This window comes from Mus caroli, unplaced genomic scaffold (genome assembly GCF_978045245.1).
Source record: "Mus caroli unplaced genomic scaffold, Mus_caroli_1 scaffold_7, whole genome shotgun sequence".
NCBI classification, from domain to species: domain Eukaryota; kingdom Metazoa; phylum Chordata; class Mammalia; order Rodentia; family Muridae; genus Mus; species Mus caroli.
The window spans coordinates 108,166,466-108,191,288 of record NW_028227262.1 but is presented as its reverse complement, the minus strand read 5'-3'; the positions used below and the strand labels follow the sequence as shown (position 1 = coordinate 108,191,288).

General features: G+C 39.0%; 1 protein-coding gene and 1 gene segment (V, D, J or C); one reads left to right on the top strand and one right to left on the bottom strand.

The window, feature by feature from the left end:
* Positions 1-24,823, top strand: part of LOC147004003 (T-cell receptor beta-1 chain C region-like) — a 500,214-nt gene that overhangs the window by 386,006 nt on the left and 89,385 nt on the right.
* LOC110288631 (anionic trypsin-2) lies at positions 15,326-19,194 on the bottom strand. 2 transcript variants are annotated; one of them, XM_085839712.1, is made up of 5 exons: positions 19,140-19,194; positions 18,387-18,546; positions 16,449-16,702; positions 15,738-15,874; positions 15,326-15,475 (listed from the first exon to the last, which is right to left on the bottom strand). In XM_085839712.1, the coding sequence occupies exons 1-5, from the start codon at positions 19,177-19,179 to the stop codon at positions 15,326-15,328; spliced, it is 741 nt and encodes a 246-aa protein (XP_085695838.1). In that variant the 5' UTR covers positions 19,180-19,194. The 2 variants fall into 2 exon arrangements, with proteins under 2 accessions (XP_085695838.1, XP_085695837.1); XM_085839711.1 differs by having other exon boundaries at positions 15,738-15,870; positions 16,445-16,702; positions 19,140-19,179.

Genomic DNA, 24,823 nt, shown 5'->3' with positions numbered 1-24,823 from the left:
TGGAACCATAGATACGAGCATCAGCAACAGAATACAAGAGATGGAAGAGAGAATCTCAGGTGCAGAAGACTCCATAGAGAACATCGGCACGACAATCAAAGAAAATACAAAATCCAAAAAGATCCTAACTCAAAATATCCAGGAAATCCAGGACAAAATGAGAAGACCAAACCTACGGATAATAGGAGTAGATGAGAATGAAGATTTTCAACTCAAAGGACCAGCAAATATATTCAACAAAATTATAGAAGAAAACTTCCCAAACCTAAAGAAAGAGATGCCCATGAACATACAAGAAGCCTACAGAACTCCAAATAGACTGGACCAGAAAAGAAATTCCTTCCGACACATAATAATCAGAACAACAAATGCACTAAATAAAGATAGAATACTAAAAGCAGTAAGGGAAAAAGGTCAAGTAACATATAAAGGCAAGCCTATCAGAATTACACCGGATTTTTCACCAGAGACTATGAAAGCCAGAAGGGCCTGGACAGATGTTATACAGAAACTAAGAGAACACAATTTCCAGCCCAGGCTACTATACCCAGCCAAACTCTCAATTACCATAGATGGAGAAACCAAAGTATTCCACGATAAAACCAAATTCACACATTATCTTTCCACAAATCCAGCACTTCAAAGGATAATAACAGAAAAAAACCAATACGAGGATGGAAACCACGTCATAGAAAAAGCAAGAAGGTAATCCCTCAACAAACCTAAAAGAAGACAGCCACAAAAACAGAACACCAACTCTAACAACAAAAATAAAAGGAAGCAACAATTACTTCTCCCTAATATCTCTTAATATCAATGGACTCAACTCCCCAATAAAAAGACATAGAATAACAGGCTGGCTACAGAAACAGGACCCAACATTTTGCTGCTTACAGGAAACTCATCTCAGAGAAAAAGATAGACACTACCTCAGAATGAAAGTCTGGAAAACAATTTTCCAAGCAAATGGTAGGAAGAAACAAGCTGGAGTAGCCATTATAATATCTGATAAAATTGACTTCCAACCCAAAGTCATCAAAAAAGACAAGGAAGGGCATTTCATTCTCATCAAAGGTAAAATCCTCCAAGAGGAACTATCAATTCTGAATATCTATGCTCCAAATACAGGGCAGCCTCATTCATTAAAGATACTTTAGTAAAGCTCAAAGCACACATTGCACCTCACACAATAATAGTGGGAGACTTCCACACAACTTTCACCAATGGACAGATCATGGAAACAGAAACTACACAGGGACACAGTGAAACTAACAGAGTTTATGAAACAAATGGATCTGACAGATATCTATAGAACATTTTATCCTAAAACGAAAGGATATACCTTCTTCTCAGCACCTCACGGTACCTTCTCCAAAATTGACCACATAATTGGTCACAAAACAAGCCACAACATATACAAAAAGATTGAAATTGTCCCATGCACCCTATCAGATCACCATGGACTAAGACTGATCTTCAATAACAAAATAAATAATAGAAAGCCAACACACACGTGGAAACTAAACAACACTCTTCTCAATGATACCTTGGTCAAGGAAGGAATAAAGAAAGAAATTAAGGACTTTCTGGAGTTTAATGAAAATGAAGCCACAACATACCCAAACTTATGGGACACACTGAAAGCATTTCTAAGAGGAAAACTCATAGCTCTGAGTGCCTCCAAAAAGAAACTAGAGAGAGCACACATTAGCAGCTTGACAACACACCTAAAAGCTCTAGAATGAAAGAAGCAAATTCACCCAAGAGGAGTAGATGGCAAGAAATAATCAAACTCAGGGGTGAGATCAACCAAGTGGAAACAAGAAGAACAATTCAAAGAATCAACCAATCGAGGAGCTGGTTCTTTGAGAAAATCAACAAGATAGATAAACCCTTAGCCAGACTCACTAGAGGGCATAGAGAAATACTCTAATTAACAAATCAGAAATGAAAAGGGAGACATAACAACAGACCCTGAAGAAATCCAAAACACCATCAGATCCTTCTACCAAAGGCTATACTCAACAAAACTGGAGATCCTGGATGAAATGGACAAGTTTCTAGACAGATACCAGGTACCAAAGTTAAATCAAGATCAGGTTAATGATCTAAACAGTCCCATATCCCCTAAAGAAATAGAAGCAGTCATTAATAGTCTCCCAACCAAGAAAAGCCCAGGACCAGATGGGTTTAGTGCAGAGTTCTATCAAACCTTCAAAGAAGAACTAATCCCAGTTCTTCACAAACTATTCCACAAAATAGAATCAGAAGGTACTCTACCCAACTCATTCTATGAAGCCACAATTACTCTGATACCTAAACCACATAAAGACCCAACAAAAATAGAGAACTTCAGAGCAATTTCCCTTATGAATATTGATGCAAAAATCCTCAATAAAGTTCTCGCTAACCGAATTCAAGAACACATCAAAACAATCATCCATCCTGACCAAGTAGGATTCATCCCAGGGATGCAAGGATGGTTCAATATACGAAAATCCATCAATGTAATCCATTATATAAACAAACTCAAAGACAAAAACCACATGATCATCTCGTTAGATGCTGAAAAACATTTGACAAAATCCAACACCCATTCATGATAAAAGTCTTGGAACGATCAGGAATTCAAGGCCCATACCTAAACATGATAAAAGCAATATACAACAAACCAGTAGACAACATCAAAGTAAATGGTGAGAAGCTGGAAGCAATCCCACTAAAATCAGGGACTAGACAAGGCTGCCCACTCTTCCCTACCTATTCAACATTGTACTTGAAGTCCTAGCCAGAGCAATTAGACAACAAAAGGAGATCAAGGGGATACAAATCGGAAAAGAAGAAGTCAAAATATCGCTTTTTGCAGATGATATGATAGCATACATAAGTGACACTAAAAATTCCACCAGAGAACTCCTAAGCTTGATAAATAGCTTCGGTGAAGTAGCTGGATATAAAATTAACTCAAGCAAGTCAATGGCCTTTCTGTACACAAAGGATAAACAAGCAGAGAAGGCAATTAGGGAAACAACACCCTTCTCAATAGTCACAAACAATATAAAATACCTTGGTGTGACTCTAACTAAGGAAGTGAAAGATCTGTATGACAAGAACTTCAAGTCCCTGAAGAAAGAAATTAAAGAAGATCTCAGAAGATGGAAAAACCTCCCATGCTCATGGATTGGCAGGATCAACATTGTAAAAACGGCTATCTTGCCAAAAGCAATCTACAGATTCAATGCAATCCCCATCAAAATTCCAACTCAATTCTTCAACGAATTGGAAAGGGCAATCTGCAAATTCATCTGGAACAACAAAAAACCTAGGATAGCAAAAACTCTTCTCAAGGATAAAAGAACCTCTGGAGGAATCACCATGCCTGACCTAAAGCTGTACTACAGAGCAATTGTGATAAAAAACTGCATGGTACTGGTATAACGACAGACAAGTAGACCAATGGAACAGAATTGAAGACCCTGAGATCAACCCACATACCTATGGTCACTTGATCTTTGACAAGGGAGCAAAAACCATCCAGTGGAAAAAAGACAGCATTTTCAACAAATGGTGCTGGCACAACTGGCGGTTATCATGTAGAAGATTGTGAATTGATCCATTCCTATCTCCTTGTACCAAGGTCAAATCTAAGTGGATTAAGGAACTCCACATAAAACCAGAGACACTGAAACTTATAGAGGATAAAGTAGGGAAAAGCCTCAAAGATATGGGTACAGGGGAAAAATTCCTGAATAGAACAGCAAAGGCTTGCTCTGTAAGATCGAGAATAGATAAATGGGACCTCATAAAGTTGCAAAGCTTCTGCAAGGCAAAAGAAACTGTCAATAAGACAAAAAGACCACCAGTAGATTGGGAAAGGATCTTTACCTATCCTAAATCAGATAGGGGTCTAATATCCAATATATATAAGGAACTCAAGAAGGTGGACTCCAGAAAATCAAATAACCCCATTAAAAAATGGGGCTCAGAACTGAACAAGGAATTCTCACCTGAGGAATACCGAATGGCAGAGAAGCACCTGAAAAAATGTTCAACATCCTTAATCATCAGGGAAATGCAAATTAAAACAATGCTGAGATTCCACCTCACACCAGTCAGAATGGCTAAGATCAAAAATTCAGGTGATAGCAGATGCTGGCGAGGATGTGGAGAAAGAGGAACACTCCTTCATTGTTGGTGGGATTGCAAGCTGGTACAACCACTCTGAAAATCAGTTTGGCGGTTCCTCAGAAAATTGGACATAATACTACCAGAGGATCCAGCAATACCTCTCCTGGGCATATATCCAGAAGATGTTCCAACTGGTAAGAAGGACACATCCTCCACTATGTTCATAGCAGCCTTATTTATAATAGCCAGAAGCTGGAAAGAACCCAGATGCCCCTCAACAGAGGAATGGATACAGAAATTATGGTACATTTACACAATGGAGTACTACTCAGCTATTAAAAGGAATGAATTTATGAGATTCCTAGGCAAATGGATGGATCTGGAGGGCATCATTCTGAGTGAGGTAACATATTCACAAAGGGACTCACACAATATGTACTCACTGATAAGTGGATATTAGCCCAAAAACTTAGGATACCCAAGATATAAGATACAATTTGTTAAATGCATGAAACTCAAGAAGAATGAAGACCAAAGTGTGGACACTGTGCCCGTTTTTGGAATTGGGAACAAAACGCCCATGGAAAGAGTTACAGAGATAAAATTTGGAGCTGTGAAGAAAGGATGGACCATCTAAAGACTGCCATATCCAGGGATCCATCCCATAATCAGCTTCCAAACGCTGACACCATTGCATACACTAGCAAGATTTTGCTGAAAGGACCCAGATATAGCTGTCTCTTGTGAGACAATGCCGGGGCCTAGCAAACACAGAAGTGGATGCTCACAGTCAGCTATTGGATGGATCACAGGGCCCCCAATGGAGGAGCTAGAGAAAGTACCCAAGGAGCTAAAGGGAACTGCAACCCCATAGGTGGATCATTATTATGAACTATCCAGTACCCCAGAGCTCTTGTCTCTAGCTGCATTTGTATCAAAAGATGGCCTAGTAGGCCATCACTGGAAAGAGAGGCCCATTGGACTTGTCAACTTTATATGCCCCAGTACAGGGGAATGCCAGGGCCAAGGGGTGGCAGTGGGTGGGTGGGTGACTTGGGGGGGAGTGTATTGGGGACTTTTTGGATAGCATTGGAAATGTAATTGAGGAAATTAACTAATAAAAAAATTTTTTTAAAAAAGAGTTTTTTCTACTTCTGTCATGTTTAATATTTCAAATAGATTTTAAAAACTGTTTGAATGCATATTACTTTTAACTTCAGAAGATAGCATGTGTATTTAAGATGTATTTACATATTATAAATTATTTTGAAGACTCAAAAATGTTAACAATGAATTGTATATTTTAAAATAAATTTGGGAGCTCCTGGGAGAGCCATTTGGTTCCTGATCCCTCAGAGACAAGTCTGCATAGGTGAGAGTGTGGACTGACTACAGAAGCTAACAGCTTCTGGAACAGGCCCTGTTTCTGGCCTTCATTTTCTGCCAGGAAATATATTTATATTTCCTGGCAGAAAATGAAATATACTATTTTACATTCAGTGGAGTTGTTGGCCAAAAGTGTCCATGGAAATTCCCCCAGACAATTCATGCAATTGCCAGCATAATATGTTGCTCTCTGCAAACAGGTAGGAGGGAACCATTGTTGAATGCAACACCCACACAATTCACTGAACATGGTGTCTACATACAACTTTCACCTAGTCTTCACTGATGATGCTCTTGTATTGGTTCACCTTGCTTTCTTCTCTAATGTTCACTTATAGTGATTTTGTAGAGAGAATGCACCAAAGAATTTCTGGTGGTATTCTGGCTGCTTCTTGTAATTCAGAGGATCCATACTGCTTGGTGGAGCCTCATGACTTCTGGTCAAGCCACTGCTGATTATTCATGCTTGGTGTTTTGCTAGTAGAATGGACTGCTCACAATTAAGATTGGAATCACCCAAAATAACTGCTTTAAACAGGTACATGTTCCCCATATAATATTAGCCATCTGCCTCCCCTACTACTTTGTATCTGGGCTATGAGGGAAGTTGAAGCATTTATGAGCCCTTACTAACATAGATTTTGAAAAATATAAATTTACAACATCTTTAGAAGATTTGGAGGGTTTTTGATTTATAACGTTTAGTCATAGTTTTTTTTCAATCTTACAGTTCCTTTGTATATAATTATGACTTCCAGTTCTGTGTTCTTGTGTTCTTATGAGATTCCTGTGTGCATGAACTTATGCTTCTCTGAGTCTTTGTGTGTCTATTGTGCTTTCTTATTTGCTATTTTTCTTCTGTTACTTTGTACTTTTCTACTTTGTTTTTATTTATTTTATTATAATCCTCAGATGCCTCTTTATTTTGTAACAGGAGCTTGAAAGGGGGTAAGTATTATTGGGGGGAATAAGCAACATCTTGGAGGAGTTGAGGAAGAGAAATTATTTTTTTTCACTGTTTTTTTTTATTACATATTTTCCTCAATTACATTTCCAATGCTATCCCAAAAGTCCCCCATACCGCCCCCCACTTCCCTACCCTCCCATTCCCATTCTTTTGGCCCTGGCATTCCCCTATATTGGGGCATATAAAGTTTGCAAGTCCAATGGGCCTCTCTTTCCAGTGATGGCCGACTAGGCCATCTTTCGATACATATGCAGCTAGAAACAAGAGCTCCGGGGTACTGGTTAGTTCATCATGTTGTTCCAACTATAGGGTTGCAGATCCCTTTAGCTCCTTGGGTACTTTCTCTAGCTTCTCCATTGGGAGCCCTGTGATCCATCCAATAGCTGACTGTGAGCATCCACTCCTGTGTTTGCTAGGCCCCTGCATAGTCTCACAAGAGACAGCTATCTTTGGGTCCTTTCAGCAAAATCTTGCTAGTGTATGCAATGGTGACAGCGTTTAGAAGCTGATTATGGGATGGATCCCTGGATATGGCAGTCTCTAGATGGTCCATCCTGGACCTGGAGGGCATCATCTTGAGTGAGGTAACACAATCACAAAGGAACTCACACAATATGTATTCACTGATAAGTGGATATTAGCCCAAAACTTAGGATACCCAAGATATAAGATACAATTTGCTAAACGCATGAAACTCAAGAAGAATGAAGACCAAAATGTGGACACTGTGCCCCTTCTTAGAATTGGGAACAAAACAACCAGGGAAGGAGTTACAGAGACAAAGTTCGGAAGAGAAATTATAACGCAAATTTATTCAATGAAAAAATGTGGCACAGGTGAGAGTGTGGAGTACAGAAGCTAACAGCTTCTGGGACATGCAGAAGCCAAAGAGCTTCTGAGGTAGACCTCTTTTCGGGCTCCAGATATCCAGGCTTCTTCCCTGCCAGAGGAGTGGTGTCCACCCCACCCAGGAGGGCTTTGCCACAGCATCTGGGGGAGCCATCTTAGTTCCCAGATTCCACTGAGACTAGTCTGCGCAGGTGAGAGTGTGGACTACAGAAGCTATACAGATTCTGGGACAAGTCCTGTTTCAGGCCTTCATCTTTTGCCAGGAGGCAGGTCTGAATGCCAGATATCTGTGCACCTTCCATGCAAGAGGAGAGCTTGCCTGAAGAGAGTGCTCTAACCACTGAAACTCAAGAGAAAGCTAGTCTCCCAGGTCTGCTGATAGAGGCTAACAGAATCACGAGAGGAAAAAGCTCTAACCAGAGACAACTATAACAACTAAATCCAGAGAATACCAGATGGCTAAAGGCAAACGTAAGAATCTTACTAACAGAAACGAAGACCATTCACCATCATCAGAACCCAGCACTCCCACCTCAGCCAGTCCTGGGCACCCCAACACACCCGAAAAGCTAGACCCAGATTTAAAAGCATATCTCATGATAATGGTAGAGGACATCAAGACAGACTTTAATAATTCACTTAAAGAAATACAGGAGAACACTGTTAAAGAGTTACAGTCTTTAAAGAAAAACAGGAATACACAAAAAACAGAAGTACGCAAAGAAAAACAGGAAAACACATCCAAACAGGTGATGGAAATGAACAAAACCATACTAGACTTAAAAGGGAAGTAGACACAATAAAGAAAACCCAAACTGAGGCAACATTGGAGATAGAAACCTAGGAAAATAATCTGGAACCATAGATGCAAGCATCAGGAAGAGAATACAAGAGATGGAAGAGAGAATCTCAGGTGCAGAAGATTCCATAGAGAACATCTGCACAACAATCAAAGAAAATGCAAAATGCAAAAAGATCCTAACTCAAAACATCCAGGAAATCCAGGACAAAATGAGAAGACCAAACCTACAGATAATAGGAGTTGATGAGAATGAAGATTTTCAACTTAAAGGGCCAGAAAATATCTTCAAAATTATAGAAGAAAACTTCCCAACCCTAAAGAAAGAGATGCCCATGAACATAGAGGAAGCCTATAGAACTCCAAATAGACTGGACCAGAAAGAAATTCTTCCTGACACATAATAATCACAACAACAAATGCACTAAATAAAGATAGAATATTAATAGCAGTAAGGGGGAAAGAGTCAAGTAAAATATAAAGGCAGGCCTATCAGAATTACACCAGACTTTTCACCAGAGACTATGAAAGCCAGAAGATCCTGGACAGAGGTTATACAGATACTAAGAGAACACAAATGCCAGCCCAGGCTACTATACCCAGCCAAACTCTCAATTACCATAGATGGAGAAACCAAAGTATTCCATGACAAAACCAAATTCACACATTATCTTTCCACAAATCTAGCCCTTCAAAGGATAATAACAAAAACAAAAACAAAACAAAACAAAACAATACAAGGACAGAAACCAAGTCCTAGAAAAAGCAAGAAAGTAATCCTTCAACAAACCTAAAAGAAGACAGCCACAAGATCAGAATGCCAATCTAACAACAAAATAATAGGAAGCAACAATTACTTTTCCTTAATATCTCTTAATATCAATGGACTCAATTTCCCCCAAAAAACCATATAGACTAACAGACTGGTTACACCAACAGGACCCAACATTTTGCTGCTTACAAGAAACCAATCTCAGGGTAAAAGACAGACACTACCTCAGAGTGAAAGGCTGGAAAACAATTTTTCAAGCAAATAGTATGAAGAAACAAGCTGTGGTAGCCAACACACATGTGGAAACTAAACAACACTCTTCTCAATGATACCTTGGTCAAGGAAGGAATAAAGAAAGAAATTAAAGACTTTTTAGGGTTTAATGAAAATGAAGCCACAACATACACAAACTGATGGGACACAATGAAAGCATTTCTAAGAGGAAAACTCATAGCTCTGAGTGCCTTCAAAAGGAAGCTAGAGAGAGCACACACTAGCAGCTTGACAACACACCTAAAAGCTCTAGAGCAATGGGAAGCAAATTCACCCAAGAGGACTAGATGGCAGGAAATAATAAAACACAGGGGCAAAATCAACCAAGTGGAACAAGAAGAACTATTCAAAGAATCAACCAAACAAGGAGCTGGTTCTTTGAGAAAAATCAACAAGATAGATAAATCCTTATCCAGACCCACTAGAGGGCACAGGGAGAGCATCCTAATTAACAAAAACAGAAGTTAAAAGGGAGTCATAACAACATATCCTGACGAAATACAAAACACCATCAGATCCTTCTACAAAAGGCTATACTCAACAAAACTGGAAGACCTGGATGAAATGGAGAGATTTCTAGACAGATACCAGGTACCAAACTAAATCAGGATCAGGTTAATGATCTAAAAAGTCCTATATCCCCTAAAGAAATAGAAGCAGTCATTAATAGTCTCCCAGTCAAAAAAAGCCCAGGACCAGATGGGTTTAGTGCAGAGTTCTATCAGACCTTCAAAGAAGATCTAATTCTAGTTCTGCACAAACTGTTCCACAAAATAGAAGCAGAAGCTACTCTACCCAACTCATTCTATGAATCCACAATTACTCTGATACCTAAACCACAGAAAGATCCAACAAAGATAGAGAACTTCAGACCAATTTCCCTTATGAATATCGATGCAAAAATACTCAATAAAATTTTTGCTAACTGAGATTGTACAACCACTCTGGAAATCAGTCTGGTGGTTCCTCAGAAAATTGGACATAGTACTACCAGAGGAGCCCCCAATACCTCTCCTGGGCATATATCCAGAAGATATTCCAAATAGTAAGAAAGACACATGCTCCACTTTGTTCATAGCAGCCTTATTTATAATAGCCAAAGATGGAAAGAACCCAGATGCCCCTTAAGAGAGGAATGGATACAAAAAATGTGGTACATTTACACAATGGAGTACTACTCAGCTATTATAGCGACAGACAAGTAGACCAATGGAATAGAATTGAAGACCCAGAAATGAAACCACACACCTATGGTCACTTGATCTTTGACAAGGGAGCTAAAACCACCCAGTGGAAAAAAGATAGCATTCTCAATAAATGTTGCTGGCACAACTGGAGGTTATCATGTAGAAGAATGCAAATTGATCCATTCCTATCTCCTTGTACTAAGGTCAAATCTAAGTGGATCAAGGAACTCCACATAAAACCAGAGACAGTGAAACTTATAGAGGAAAAAGTTGGGAAAAGCCTTGAAGATATGGGTACAGGGGAAAAATTACTGAATAGAACAGCAATGGCTTGTACTGTAAGATTGAGAATCAACAAATGGGACCTCATAAAATTGCAAAGCTTCTGTAAGGCAAAAGACACCGTGAAGAGGACAAAAAGACTACCAACAGACTGGGAAAGTATCTTTACCTATCCTAAATCAGATAGGGGACTAATATCCAATATATATAAGAACTCAAAAATGTGGACTCCAGAAAATCAAATAACCCCATTAAAAAATGGGGCTCAGAGCCAAACAAAGAATTCTCACCTGAGGAGTAAGGAATGCCTGAGAAGCACCTGAAAAAAATATTCAGCATCCTTAATCATCAGGGAAATTCAAATCAAAACAACCCTGAGATTCCACCTCACACCAGTCAGAATGGCTAAGATCAAAAATTCAGGTGACAGGAGATGCTGGCAAGGATGTGGAGAAAAAGGAACATTCCTCCATCGATGGTGGGATTACAAGCTTGTATAACCACTCTGGAAATCAGTCTGGTGGTTCCTCAGAGAATTGGACATAGTACTACTGGAGGATCCCACAATACCTCTCCTGGGTATATACCCAGAAGATGTTCCAACTGGTAAGAAGGACACGTGCTCCACTATGTTCGTAGTAGCCTTATTTATAATAGCCAGAAGCTGGAAAGAACCCAGATGCCCCTCAACAGAGGAATGGATACAGAAAATGTGGTACATACTCAATGGAGTACTACTCAGCTATTAAAAAGAATGAATTTATGAAAGTCCTAGGCAAATGGATGGACCTGCAGGGCATCATCCTGAGTGAGGTAACCCAATCACAAAAGAACTCACATGATATGTTCTCACTGATAAGTGGATATTAGCTGAGAAACTTAGAATACCCAAGATATAAGATACAATTTGCAAAACACATGAAACTCTAGAAGAATGAAGACCAAAGTGTGAACACTTTTCCCTTCTTAGAACTTGGAACAAAACACCCATGGGAGGAGTTACAGAGACAAAGTTTGGAGCTGAGACGAAAGGGTGGACCATCTAGAGAATGACATACCTGGTGATTCTTCCCATAATCAGCCTCCAAACGCTGACACCATTGCATACATTAGCAAGATTTTTCTGAAAAGACCCTGATATAGTTGTCTCTTGTGAGGCTATGCAGGGGCCTAGGAAACACATAAGTGGATGCTCACAGTCAGCTATTGGATGGATGACAGGGCCCCCAATGAAGGAGCTAGAGAAAGTACCCAAGGAGCTAAAGGGATCTGCAACCCTATAGGTGGAACCACAATATGAACTAACCAGTACCTCCGGAGCTCGTGTCTCTAGCTGCATCTGTATCAGAAGATGGCCTAATCAACCATCAGTGCAAAGAGAGGCCCATTGATCTTGCAAACTATATATGCCTCAGTACCAATGCCGCCAGTGCCAATAAGTGGGAGTGGGTGGTTAGGGGAGTGTGAGGGGATGGTATGGGGGACTTTTGTAATAGCATTGGAAATGTAAGTGAAAAACATACCAAATTAAAATAAGAAAATATATTTAAAGACATGAAAGTACAATTATATATAAATGTCTTAAAGTCAACTGCTACTCCAACAATGACAAAAGAAGAGAATATAGTAAATAAAAGTTTTGACCTAGAATATTGAAAAATTGCAAATGAACAGTATAAAAAGGAGACACACAGAAATGTAGTCATGTGAAGTTGAGTATAGTCTTTCAACTTCTATAAAGAACTGTGGTAGAATATTGCATTGACTCTGTAGGTTGATTTTGGTAAGATGGCCGTTTTTACTATGATAATCCTACCAATCCATGAGCATAGAGCATCTTGTCATTTTCTGATACCTTCTTTCAATTTCTTTCTTCAAAGATTTGAAGTTTTTGTGATACAGGTCTTTCACTTGCTTTGTCAGAATTACCTCAAGATATTTTATAATATGTGTGTCTATCATGGAGGCTGCTTTTCCTCTAATTTCTTTATCAAGTCTAGTGTGAGTGTGTGTGTGTGTGTGTGTGTGTGTGTGTGTTTATTGAAGGGCTACTGAATTTTCAGTTAATTATGTATCCAGTTAGTTCACTAAACGTATTTATCAATTATAGGAGTTTCATAGTAAAATTTTTGGAATTGCTTATGTATACTACTATGTCATCTGTAAATAAGGATACAGTGACTTTCTTTTCCATTTTGTCTCATTGGATATCGTGCAATTGCTTTCTTTCACCAGCTAGAATTTCAATTACTATATTGAATAGATACATACTAGATAATCTTGTCTTTTTCCTGATATTAAAAGAATTGCTGTATTAAGAATTTTGATTTCTATAAATATATTAGAATATTACAGTTTTTATTTTAATCCCAGGTGTGAGATTAATCCCAGGAGTGGGCTTCAGTTTATCCATAGCACCTAACTTTGATTCAATTCATGCTCTGGCAGGTACTTAATTTTGTCAGATGCAGATAGCTTTAGCAAGTGTATGACAACTGAAATTTTGGGGACATTTGAGAGAGTATATAAAGACAAAAGCCCTAAAGAGGTGCAGTCATTTCAGCCTTCCCTGCTGCTATGCCTCCTGCTGATGATTGCTTCTGTTGGTGGTTGCTTCTGTTACTGGTTGCTGCTTTTGCTGGTTGCTGGGTGCTGGTTGGAGATACCCTAACAATGAGTACAGACTTGCCCCCAAGGAATTCAATGCCTCTAATCAGCAGGAAGTAGTCTAACAATATTAGACTGCTTCCTCCCCTTTCCCCTCTAGCATACTTTCTCTCCTACTGAGTCTTAGGAGGTTTGAAGGGATAAGGGTGGAGAAAGGTGATAGAAATAGGAACCCATAAAGTAGTAAAATGCATGATTACAAATTGACTTGAGATTGTCACTATTTATTTTGATGTTGACTATCAGCTTACTGTACATAGAATATATTATGTTTACTTATGCCCTCTCTACCCTTAAAGCTCCAAGACTGTTATCATGAAGATGTGTGGGATTTTGTCACCTTTTTGCCATCTCATGAGATGATCATGTGGGTTTTTTTCTTTATTTTTTATATAGTGATTGACATTGATTGATTTTTAAATGCTCAACCATCTTTGCATCTCTGAGTTGAAGCCTACCTGATCATGTTGGATGAAGTTCTTGACATGTTTTTGTATTCAGTTCATGAGTGATTTGTTGAGTATATTTGCATCTGTTCATGAGAAAAATAAACTTCATATGGAAAAACAAAATGATCCAAGATAGCTAAAAACAAGCCTTTACAATGAAAAAACATCCAGATGTATCACCGTCCTTGATTTAAAGCTCAACTACAGATGTAAAAAAAAAAAAAAAAAAAAAAAAAAAAAAGGATCATATAAGCATGAAAACAGATAGGTTGGCAAATAAAATCCAATTGAATCCACATACATAAATTCAAACACCTATGGACAACTGATTTATCATAAGGAAACAAGAAATACAGAAAGGAAAAAAAAAAAAAAAAGAAAGCATCCTCAACAAATGGTGCTAGCCAAACTGGATTTCAGAATATAGAAGAACTGAAACTGATATGTGACCCTACACAAATCTTAAGTCTGAGTGGATCAAAGATTTAAAAATAAAACCAGATACACTGAACGTAATAAAAGAGAAAGTGGGGAATAGCCTTGAACTATTTGGAACAGGAGACAACTTCATACACGGAACACAAACATGTCAGGCATTAAGAACAAAAATAGAAAAAATAGGTTCTTACAAAACGGAATACTAACAAAGCTAATCTTTCTTTCTCTAGTTGTTTCTAATTGTTGCTCTTGTTGTGGTGGTTGTGGCTGCTGTCTTATTTTGATTGAATTGGTTCAGTTTGTGCTGGGTTGGTTTGGGTTGGGTTAGTTTGGTTTAGTATGGTTTGGTTCGATTTGTTTGGATTGGTTTTGTTTTGTTTTGTTTTGTTTTGTTTTTTGTCAGAATGGTATACCCCACATATTCAAATGAAATTAAAACAAGTATTTCCATAGTCATCTGGATACAGCCCTAAACAAATTAGCTGATATATAAATCTTTGGGGGCGATTTTCTCTTTGTTATTGAAAAAGTTGTTTTTCACAAAATATATTGATTGAATATACATAGTCTTCATTTTCCTAAACAAACAAATTTGTGGGTTTTTCACTCTTTAAACCAGGGAAATTACAAAACAACCCAGACTATTGCCAAGAATCTACATTACTTTTTCTGAATCAATAGAAAGTCACCATTGCTGAGGAAAAATACACAAAACTCTTAGAAAAATGGAGAAATTGAGCAGTTACCTACATAGAGCCTTTGTTCCTAAGTCCTAGCTTCCTTGCACAGGGAGGTACAATTCCCACTACCAAAAACAAACAAACAAACAAAACCAACAAAGAAACCAATCCATTCAGAAATCCTTCAATCTGCATTGATGTTCTGCAAATATGCTAGCGCTGGTAGCTTTAACAGTTGTCTTTGGAGGACTCTCTCTTCACATGCTGCTGTTATACATAACTTTATTTTGAGACATAAGAAGCTCTTCAGAACCTTAAGTGAAGATACATATGAACTCAAATGGAAGACAGCCTTAAAGCCAAGGGGCTAAGAATATCAGGCAGAAACAAATATGTTGAAGAAAATGTCACTTTATTGGCATGGTGACTGCAGAGGGAATGGGAATTTCTAGTTGGCAGCAATTGTGTCCTGAATCCAGTCCACATAGTTGCAGACCTTGGTGTACACACCAGGATTGTCTGGCAGGGCACAGCCATAGCCCCAGGAGACTATACCCTGGAGCTCTCCATTGCAGACCACAGGGCCACCAGAGTCACCCTGGGAAAGAGGAACACAGTCTATTAGTAAGGGCATGTGTAATAGGACTGCATATAGTAAACTCAATACCTGTTTATTCTCATGTTTCCATTTGTTTATCTCCACAGCCCATCTGCTATCCACACTAATGTGTTGAAATCTAAAGGAGATCCCCTTAATCCTCATTCACCACAACACCACAGCACACTTTCTGTCTCACACCACTAGGCTTTGAAGTACACTCCCAGAACAGAGGTCTGCATAAGTGGAGGGTGGCAATCACCTGGCAGGAATCCTTGCCTCCCTCTAGGAAGCCAGCACAGACCATGTTATCAGTGATCTTCCCAGGATAGGAGGCTTCACAGTCAGCCTGAGGCAGCAGTGGGGCATCCAGGCACTGGAGCAGGTCTGGTTCACTGACTGTGAGGAATGGAAAAGAATGAAGACTTCTGTATCCAATGTTGAACCAGCTGGCAAGCAAGACTGTTTCCTGTGACATTAAATTCCACTAAGAAAGAAGGGCTTTGAGATTCAATCATATTCATTGCTGATATCCTTCTTGAAAAAATAATAGTACATTCTACATGTGCCTGAACAGACTCTCTGGATCAGCTCATTTGTTATGCAAATTTCTCTTGGATCTCTTGCAGGACCTAAATGTACTGTGCACCTATAATATATTTACCATTTAGAAGCCAGTGGCATAATTTCAGGAAAGGAGTTGATTACAGAGTATATAAAAATACAGAGAGAGAGAGAGGGAGAGAGACAAGGGGAGTCGGGGAGAGAGACAAGGGGAGTCGGGGAAAGAGAGGGGAGAGAAAGAGAGGGAGGGAGAAAGGGAGGAAGGGAGGGAGGGAGAGAAAGAGAGAGGAAAACACAGAGAGAGAGAGAGAATGAGAGAGAGAGAGAGAGAGAGAGAGAGAGAGAGAGAGAGAGAGAGAGAGAGAGAAGAGAGAGAAGGGTAGTAGGTGACATGATAGGTCCTACTCACCACCAAAGCTAAGAGTGTTGCCCCAGCCAGAGATGAGACACTGAGTGCCAGCAGGTGCACAGGAGCTGGGCAGAGCCACAGTGGCCACTCTGGCATTGAGGGTCACAGGGGAAGAGAGCTTGATCAGCATGATGTCGTTGTTCAGGGTCCTCCTATTGAAGTTGGGGTGCTTGATGACCTTGGCAGCATCAATAAACTGCTCATTGCCCTCCAGGACATTGATGTTGTGCTCTCCCAGTCTCACTTGGATGCGGCTGTTGGGAAGAGAACAATGCCGCAGTCTTTTTCTCTATGACTCAAGACATCACAATTTTCTCAAGCCCCTAACCTCTTTTATGACTGTGAAAATTTCACCATGGGAGAAAAATATGGATACTGGAAAGTTTTGTTTGTCACAGTCTACATTCTTTTTTAAGAGAGATCGAGTGATGGTGTACAGGTGAAGAGATAAGGACTGCATGTAGACTGCCCTTTATTCTAATGTACTAACGCCAAATAGGAATAAGACACTAAGAGGTTATTAGAAACTTTTTCCATCCACTGTTTCATTATTCAGTACACACAGAATCTTTGTGTTGCAGGGTATTTGATCACAAAGTGAATCCTGAAATTGGGTTAAACATGGGGAAAACCTGTCTCTAGTTATAGTGTGCTCATCCCTAACACACACCTTCAATCTCTGAGTTTTCTGTTTATTGTAATCATAATTAAATAAAGTTAAACATAGGTCAAGTGGCAGAATAAGCAACCTGTTGACAGGGAGTGAATATAAGGGGAAAAAATCAGAGAGTGAGACAGAGTCAGGAGAACTGATAGAGATACACACAGGAAGTAGAAGGGAGGGACCTAGAGTTTGAAGGGGTTTTGAGATGGTATTTAGAATGAGAACTTCTTTTGAGATGTTGATTGTGAAGCAAGGTCAGCTGGGTGCTTTTTCTTCCTCTCTGATAAGTCAGGTTTTCATGCCAGCATCTGGCTCCAGAATCTTCTTTGGTAAAGTTAAACAATTGAGATTTTTATTTAAAAACAGGTTTTAATACTCATTTGTTTTTTAAATGAGGCTGCACTGTTAAATTTCAAAACCAAGGTTCAATATGTGAATTTGTTTCAAAAACAAAAAATATTTAAATTTCAAAAACAAGGGTCAAGAGTTCACACATATGAGGCCATGTGGGGAAAAAAAATGAGACCATGTGAGAGGCTCATTCTCTTGATCACAACTTCAAACCTAATGACTCACAATCTAGATTCTAGGACTGAACAGTCCATGTCTTAATAATGTTTTTTTTAAATATTTTTCAACCATGCACAATCTGAGAGACCATTTGGGAGACATTATTACTCATCCCATATTAGAATATAAAAACAACAGGTGAAGATAATTAAGTATAAAGCTATCTTCAGCTATAATTTAAAAACTCTGATGCAATTGATTGCTATAAGAAACAGGTATGGAGGGCAGTGGTAGAGCACACCTTTAATTTCAGCACTTGGGAGGCAGAAGCAGGCAGATTTCTGAGTTCGAGGACAGCCTAGTCTACAGAGTGAGTTCCAGGACAGCCAGGGCTACAAAAAGAAATTATGTCTCCAAAGAACAAATGAACAAACAAGAAAAGAAACAAGTACTAGTTGTGAAAATATTTGCCAGCTTCCCATTTGTTTATATATTGAGAAAATTACCCTTGATTTCTTTCAAGGTATACTTTTCTTTCTATTTCATATTTGCTTGTTTGGTGTGTGTGCCTGTGGGTGTTTGATGGTGAAACATCCTATCTTTTGTCAGTGTTCAATCAAAGGCTGTGAACATAAGCTTCTCTCAGAACCTTCTCTCCTTCATGTGATTCACTTCCCCCTCCAGCTTTACCACATGCCCCCACAGATGTCTGGTGTAATGATGTCCCGGTCTACTGGCACTGTTCTCAGGTAACCATCACTCACCTTTTGTAGCAGTGAGCTGCTGACACCACCCACTGGTCATTGATGAGGGAGCCTCCACAGAAGTGGTAGCCAGAGTTCAGGGACACCTGGTAGGGGACAGAATTCTCTTGGCAGGTGTATCCTCCAACGATCTTGTCATCATCATCCACAGGGAAGGCAACTAGAGTGGAGATATAAAAGAGAATCAAATTCATCAAGATGTTGAAGGGTAGATTGTTCAATTCCATATCACCCTCCTACTTTTTTAGTATTATTTATTGAGTAGAACAGCATCCTCAGTAGGCAACATTAGGATGTGATGTGTGCCTGAGAAAAGGAATGGAGGACAAGTAACGAGATGCTAGTGGACCCACCATTCTTCAGAGTTTCAGGGAAAATAAAGTAATTGACAAAAGAATGCATTAAGTGGGATCCAATCACATTGTAGTTGCCCACACCTTTGCTTGCTTCTCTCTACAATTCATCAATAACAATGCTTTTGGAATCCCAGATTGGTTGCTGCTGAGGAAATTGCCTTCTGGCCTCCATTTCAGCCTCTAATCAACATTTAGCCCTGAATTCACGATTGAGATGTTATAGTGTATTGACAGAAACTGGTGTAACATAAAATTTGAGAGATTATAAAAGTGGAAAATATGATGCTGGATAAGAAATATGAACATCAGAGTTAAGGTAGCAGAGACAATTGTGAAGGAGGAACCCATGTTTTCTAATTAATTAGAAAAACTGGACCATAGAAGGCATGAAACTCACCAGCAGCTCCCACAAGGGCCAGGATCAGGAGTGCATTCATGGTGGAAGAAGGTAATGAGCACTGGAGGGGAGCAGACCTTTATATCCTCAAGGAGGGAGAACTCTGCCTCTCAAGGTGGGGGTGGGATATCATAGATATTTTCTGAACAAACACAGCTGTATTTTCCTTTCCCTATCACTTCTTTTTGCATTTCAGGTGTCAAGAAAAGTTTTCTTCTCAGGGAAGGTGGGAGGGAGGACAGCTGATTCTTGAAAGGATGCTAAAATGGGAAATGAGAATGATGAGTGTCAATTGCTTTTAGTAACTTTGAAGAAAATAGTAATTGTGAAGAATGCCCAGTTCTGGTAGCTATGGGGGTCTCTTTGAACAACACCAACAAAAAGAGTCTATCAGTCATTCCTGAAATTTTTACTCAGATCTTAGCCACTCTATTTAATAAAATGTAGAAATTGAGGAGCTCTACGGACCAGCACTGAAACCTCAATGATGCTAAGTAAGGAGGTATAGAGTTCCTAAAATGTGTGGGCTTTTCAATTTTATGCTTTCTCAGCAGTCTCTTGGGGTTCAAACATGGATGGCAGAGAATGTCTAAAACTGAAAGAGGAAATACATTGCTTTGTTGTATAGGAGAGAATTAAATGAATACAAAGGTCAAGTTCTGCATCCATGTCAGGATATTTGACTCTGACTCTCATGTTACATGATGGATAGCCAGTAACTTTGAGAGTATACAAAATAAATACTGCATATACCATAATAATCTTAAGGAGTATCAAATATGATCAGTGTGTTTTTATTAAAAATAACTACCCTGTATTTTAGATCAAATAATTTGTGCTAGAATTTATTACTAAATTTAAAGAACAGAGTTTGAACAATGTTCAACCTGACTTCTGAACAAAAATCAGGTACTTGTAGAAATGGAAGAATTAGGGATATTCATCAGTGATGAATCTTCTTGTATGAAATCCTGGCTTTTTTTTTTTTCATTTAAATCATCCCTAAGGTTCAGGTTCCATTTTAGTATAGCACAAACCATCTAGAAGGGCAGTACCTGCCTGAGGGTCAGTGGTGCCTATTTATAACACTCAATTGGAGAATGACTTCTATCTGATGCTTTTATCTCCATTGACCCCAGATATAGGAAAAGGTGCATTGGAGATGAGATCATCTTTGAGTTCCTTGAAAAATTGTGATGGTTCTGGAGCTGTCCATTAATATGAGAGACGTTTAGATAAAATTGAGGCAATTGGGGAGGCAAACTGATTGGAGGCTGAAGAAATTGGAAATCAGAAGAAACTGCAAAAAGAAAATGGGCCTCATGGGACACTTGTTGGTCATATTACTGGCATGACTATGTGAGCTTCACATCTCTGAACAGCCTCTCAGAGTTGCCATCTTTCCATGGTGTTTTTCATTTAGTTGCTCCTGGGATCATTCCTAAGTGGAAGGTCTGTCATATTGCCATGTCTGTCAGGTTTTTCAGATGGTTCACATACTTTCATTTTTCACAATCATGTTGGTGTGAGGTTCAGAATAGATTGATTTTGATGGGTTCCTCTTTACCTGAGAAAGTATCTAAAACTGGCATGCTGCCTCAAGGTCATAGGAGGATATGGAAATTATTGGAGCATGTGGGAGTGGGTGCAGGTGACAGCTGAATTCACACTCACAATCAAACCAGAGGTCCCAGTGGGACAAATTACACATCCATTTTCCTTCTGGCATTTCTCTTCCTGGAAGAACATGAAAGTGGAATTTTCCATGTCTCAAATAGTGCACCAATTCTTGCCACGATGGGTAAATGTGGCCATCCATGTATAGAAGGAACAGTTTAAATATGAAAACAACCAGTGTGGGGTTTTTTTATTTAAGGTACACTCAAAGTTTCTCAGACCATCTCTTAGTCATCCATTCCTCTTCTCGTGTGTCTGTTACTATTCTATACTATCATTTTGCAAGCCTAAGGCATGTCCTTTTTTAATCTCAACTTCTATCTCATTATTTTTCCTCTACCTACTATTTCTTTCATATCATACTTCCATATTTTCTAATAAAATGTATTTTTGAATAAGAAATGCAATAATTCATTCTGTGTAGTGAAAAGTTCTTTGTATCTTCCTTCCAGGAAAATGACAATTTAGTCAAAGTTTGTGATAGCAAAGCTGGCCATACATAATCAGGGAATTTGACTCTTTGTATCCCATTTTCTGTTCTTCACATTGCATGTGGACATACTTGCAATTTTCATGTCCCTAGTAGTTCCATATTTTGATTTTATTAATTCAAGGTTTTGTTCTAATATGAAGTCACACGAGAACTACTCATTTGGGTTCCTAGGTCAGTTGGGTGAAACTGAAAATTATTCATGTCTGAGTATGCCACTGAGTGATATTCTTTTTTTTTTTAAGATTTATTTATTTATTCTATGTGAGTACACTGTAGCTGTCTTCAAACACTCCAGAAGAGGGTATCAGATTTTGTTACAAATAGTTGTGGGCTACCATGTGGTTGCTGGGATTTGAACTCAGGACCTTTGGAAGAGCAGTTGATGGTCTTAACTGATGAGCCATCTCACCAGCCCTGAGTCATTTTCTTGAGTGGATATTTTAGAAAACTAATCTCAGATCTAGGCCACACTGAGTAGTAGTAGACTACTTTTTAAAACATGGAAGAAGTAGGCTTTTGCATTTTGCCTCCTTTCACTCACTCACTGGCAAGTTTGCGTATTCTAAAATATCCAGAGAGATTGATTTGGTGGTATTGTAACCTATTTCTTGAGAATCCAACTAGATGTAAAACCAGCAGCTCTCTCAGAATCCTCTAGGATGAATTTAGAATTCATAATGTAACAGCAAGACTCATAGACTAAACAATAAAAGATTCTTGGCCACTGTGTTTTAAGAAAGCCATTGTTGGGTTACCAAGAACGCAGCCTGTAAGCCACTCAAAAAATCCCTCTTAATTTGTATTTATTCATTCTATCAGGAAAGCTTCCTTGGAGATCATGGCTAGTTCACTCCATGAGGAGAATCCCATACTTTACACTATAGACTCTACAAGAATTGAGGCTAGATAATTTATAGGCCCATAGAAAACCTAATATTATAATTCAGCTATATGAAGATAGTAATAAAATGACTTTGTTTTTTTTTTATTTTCAACTTTCCAGTGTTTTATATTTTATTGGATATTCTCTTTATTTACATTTCAAATGTTATCCCATTTCTTGGTCTCCCTCCTGGAAACACCCTATGACATCCTCACTCTCTCTGCTTCTATAAGGTTGTTCTTCCACCCACCCACCCACTCCCACATCTCTGCCTTTGATTGCCCTACACTGGAGTATCTATGAAACCTTCATAGGACCAAGGACCTTTCCTTTCATAGATGCATGACAAGGCCATCCTCTGCTACATATCCAGCTGGAGCCATGTGAATACATTTGTTGATGACTTAGTTCCTGGGAGTTCTGGGGGGTCTGGTTGGTTGATACTGTTCTTCCTATGGGGTTGCAAACCCATTCAACTCCTTCAATCCCTTTCTAACTCCTCTATTAAGAACTTCACGGTCAGTCTAATGTTTGGCTGCTAATATCCACCTCTGTATTTGTAAGGCTCTGGCAAGGCCTTTCAGGAGACAGCCATATCAGACTCCTTTCAGCATACACTTCTTGGCATCCACAATAGTGTCTGGGGTTGTTAACTGTATATGGGATGAATCCCCAGGTGGGACAGTCTCTGGGTGACCTTTCCTTTAGTCTCTGCTCTACACTTTATCTCCATATTTGCTCTTATGAGTATTTCTTTCACCTTTTAAGAAAGACCAAAGCACTTACCCTTTGGTCTGCCTTCTTCTTGAGCTTTATGTGGTCTGTGAATTGTATCCTGGTTATTTGGAGCTTTTGGGCTAATATCCACTTATCAGTGAGTGCATACCATGTGTTTTCTTTGGCAGTTGGGTTACCTCACTCAGGATGATATTTTCTAGTTCTATCCATTTGCCTAAGAATTTTATGAATTCATCATTTTTAATAGCTGAACAGTAGTTCATTGTGTAAATGTACCACGTTTTCTGTATTCATTCCTCTGTTGAAAGACATCTGAGTTCTTTCTAGCTCCTGGTTATAATAAATAAGCCAGCTATAAACATAAAGGGCATAGTGGAGCATATATAAAATGATTTTCTATGACATATTGCTATACCCACATAATAGAACATTAAAAAAAACCTTTCATCAGAGAATCCTCTTCTTGCAGAAGATGGCAATTAGCACAGATACCTACAAGTAGATAATTTTGAGAATGTGTGAAACTTTTGGAGCTCTCATCCCTAAATGGCAGTTCTTCATCAAACCTCTCACCTCAAGGCTCATGGATCCATGCACAAACAGGCATAAAAAGATTTTTATGTATCAGAGGTAGTGTATGACACCAAGGTAACATTAAATTCGAAATTCAATGGAAGTAATTCACACACAAACTTGGAGAGACTATAATCTATACTATTCAGAAGAGACAAGATCCCAGAACTGAGAGGGGAAAGTAGACACAAGGTCCCACGTCTATGAAAGAAGTTATTTGCAATTGATACCTTGGAAAGGAAAAATCAGTTTTCTCTAATGGAGTTTCACTAGGTATATCAACCATAGATTAGAGAAAGAGACGTAAGTTGATATGTAGAGACGTAAGTTGATCAATACAAAATATTATCCATTTTTTTTACTTTTGAATGCTTTTTATTAATACTTTTTATAAATTCATATTAATGACAACAATTACATATATTTTGTACTTTAATTTATATTCATTTTTCTGAAAAATTGCATTTCTAGTTTTTTTTTCATTATTTTATTTACATTCCAAATTTTCCCCCCTTCCTGGTCTCCCTTCCCAGAGTTCTTTAACCTATCCCCATTCTCCTGCCTCTGAGAGGGTGCTCCCCCAAACACCTACCCAACTCTACCTTACCCCCACCAGCATCCCTATTCTCTGGGGCATCAAAATTCCACAAGATTAAGCTTAAGTACATCCTCACACACTGAGGCCAGACCAGGTAGTCCTCTGCTACATATGTAGCCAGGACTACAGACCAGCCCAAATATTCTCTGAGTATGGTGGCTTAGTCTTTGGGAGCTCTGAAGGATCTGATTACTTGATTCTGTTGTTCTTCCTATGGGGTTGCAATCCCCTTTAACTGCTTCACTCCGTCCCCTAACACTTCCATATGGGTCTTTGACCTCAGAGCAGTCTTTGGCTGTAATTATCTGCATCTGGCTCAGTCAGGTGATGGTAGAGCATCACAGAAGACAGCCATGCCAAGCTCCTATCTACAAGCATAACATGGCATCAGTGTTGGAGTTTGGTGTCTACTCATGGGATGGATCCCAAGTTGGGGTAGTCTCTGGATGGCTTTTCCTTCAATCTCTGCTCCTTGTTGTCCCTGAATTTTGTTTAGACAGGAACAATTCTGGGTCAAATTTTTTTGAGATGGGTGGGTGGCACCATCCCTCAACTGGAGGCCTTGTCTATCTACTGGATGTGGTCTCTTCAAGATTCATCTCCCCACTGTTGGGCATTTCAACTAAGGACATCCTCATTGGGTCCTGGGAGCCTCCCACATCCCTGATATCTAGGACTTTCTAGAGGTTCCCCCATTCTCCACTCCACAGTGATACATGTTT

Excerpts from the sequence above, each read along its gene's own strand:
- LOC110288631 (XM_085839712.1), bottom strand. The coding sequence starts at position 19,179 with ATGAATGCACTCCTGATCCTGGCCCTTGTGGGAGCTGCTG. Across the intron at positions 18,547-19,139 it reads GGCCCTTGTGGGAGCTGCTG|TTGCCTTCCCTGTGGATGAT; the intron begins GTGAGTTTCATG and ends TCTCCACTCTAG. Across the intron at positions 16,703-18,386 it reads GCAGCTCACTGCTACAAAAG|CCGCATCCAAGTGAGACTGG; the intron begins GTGAGTGATGGT and ends TCTTCCCAACAG.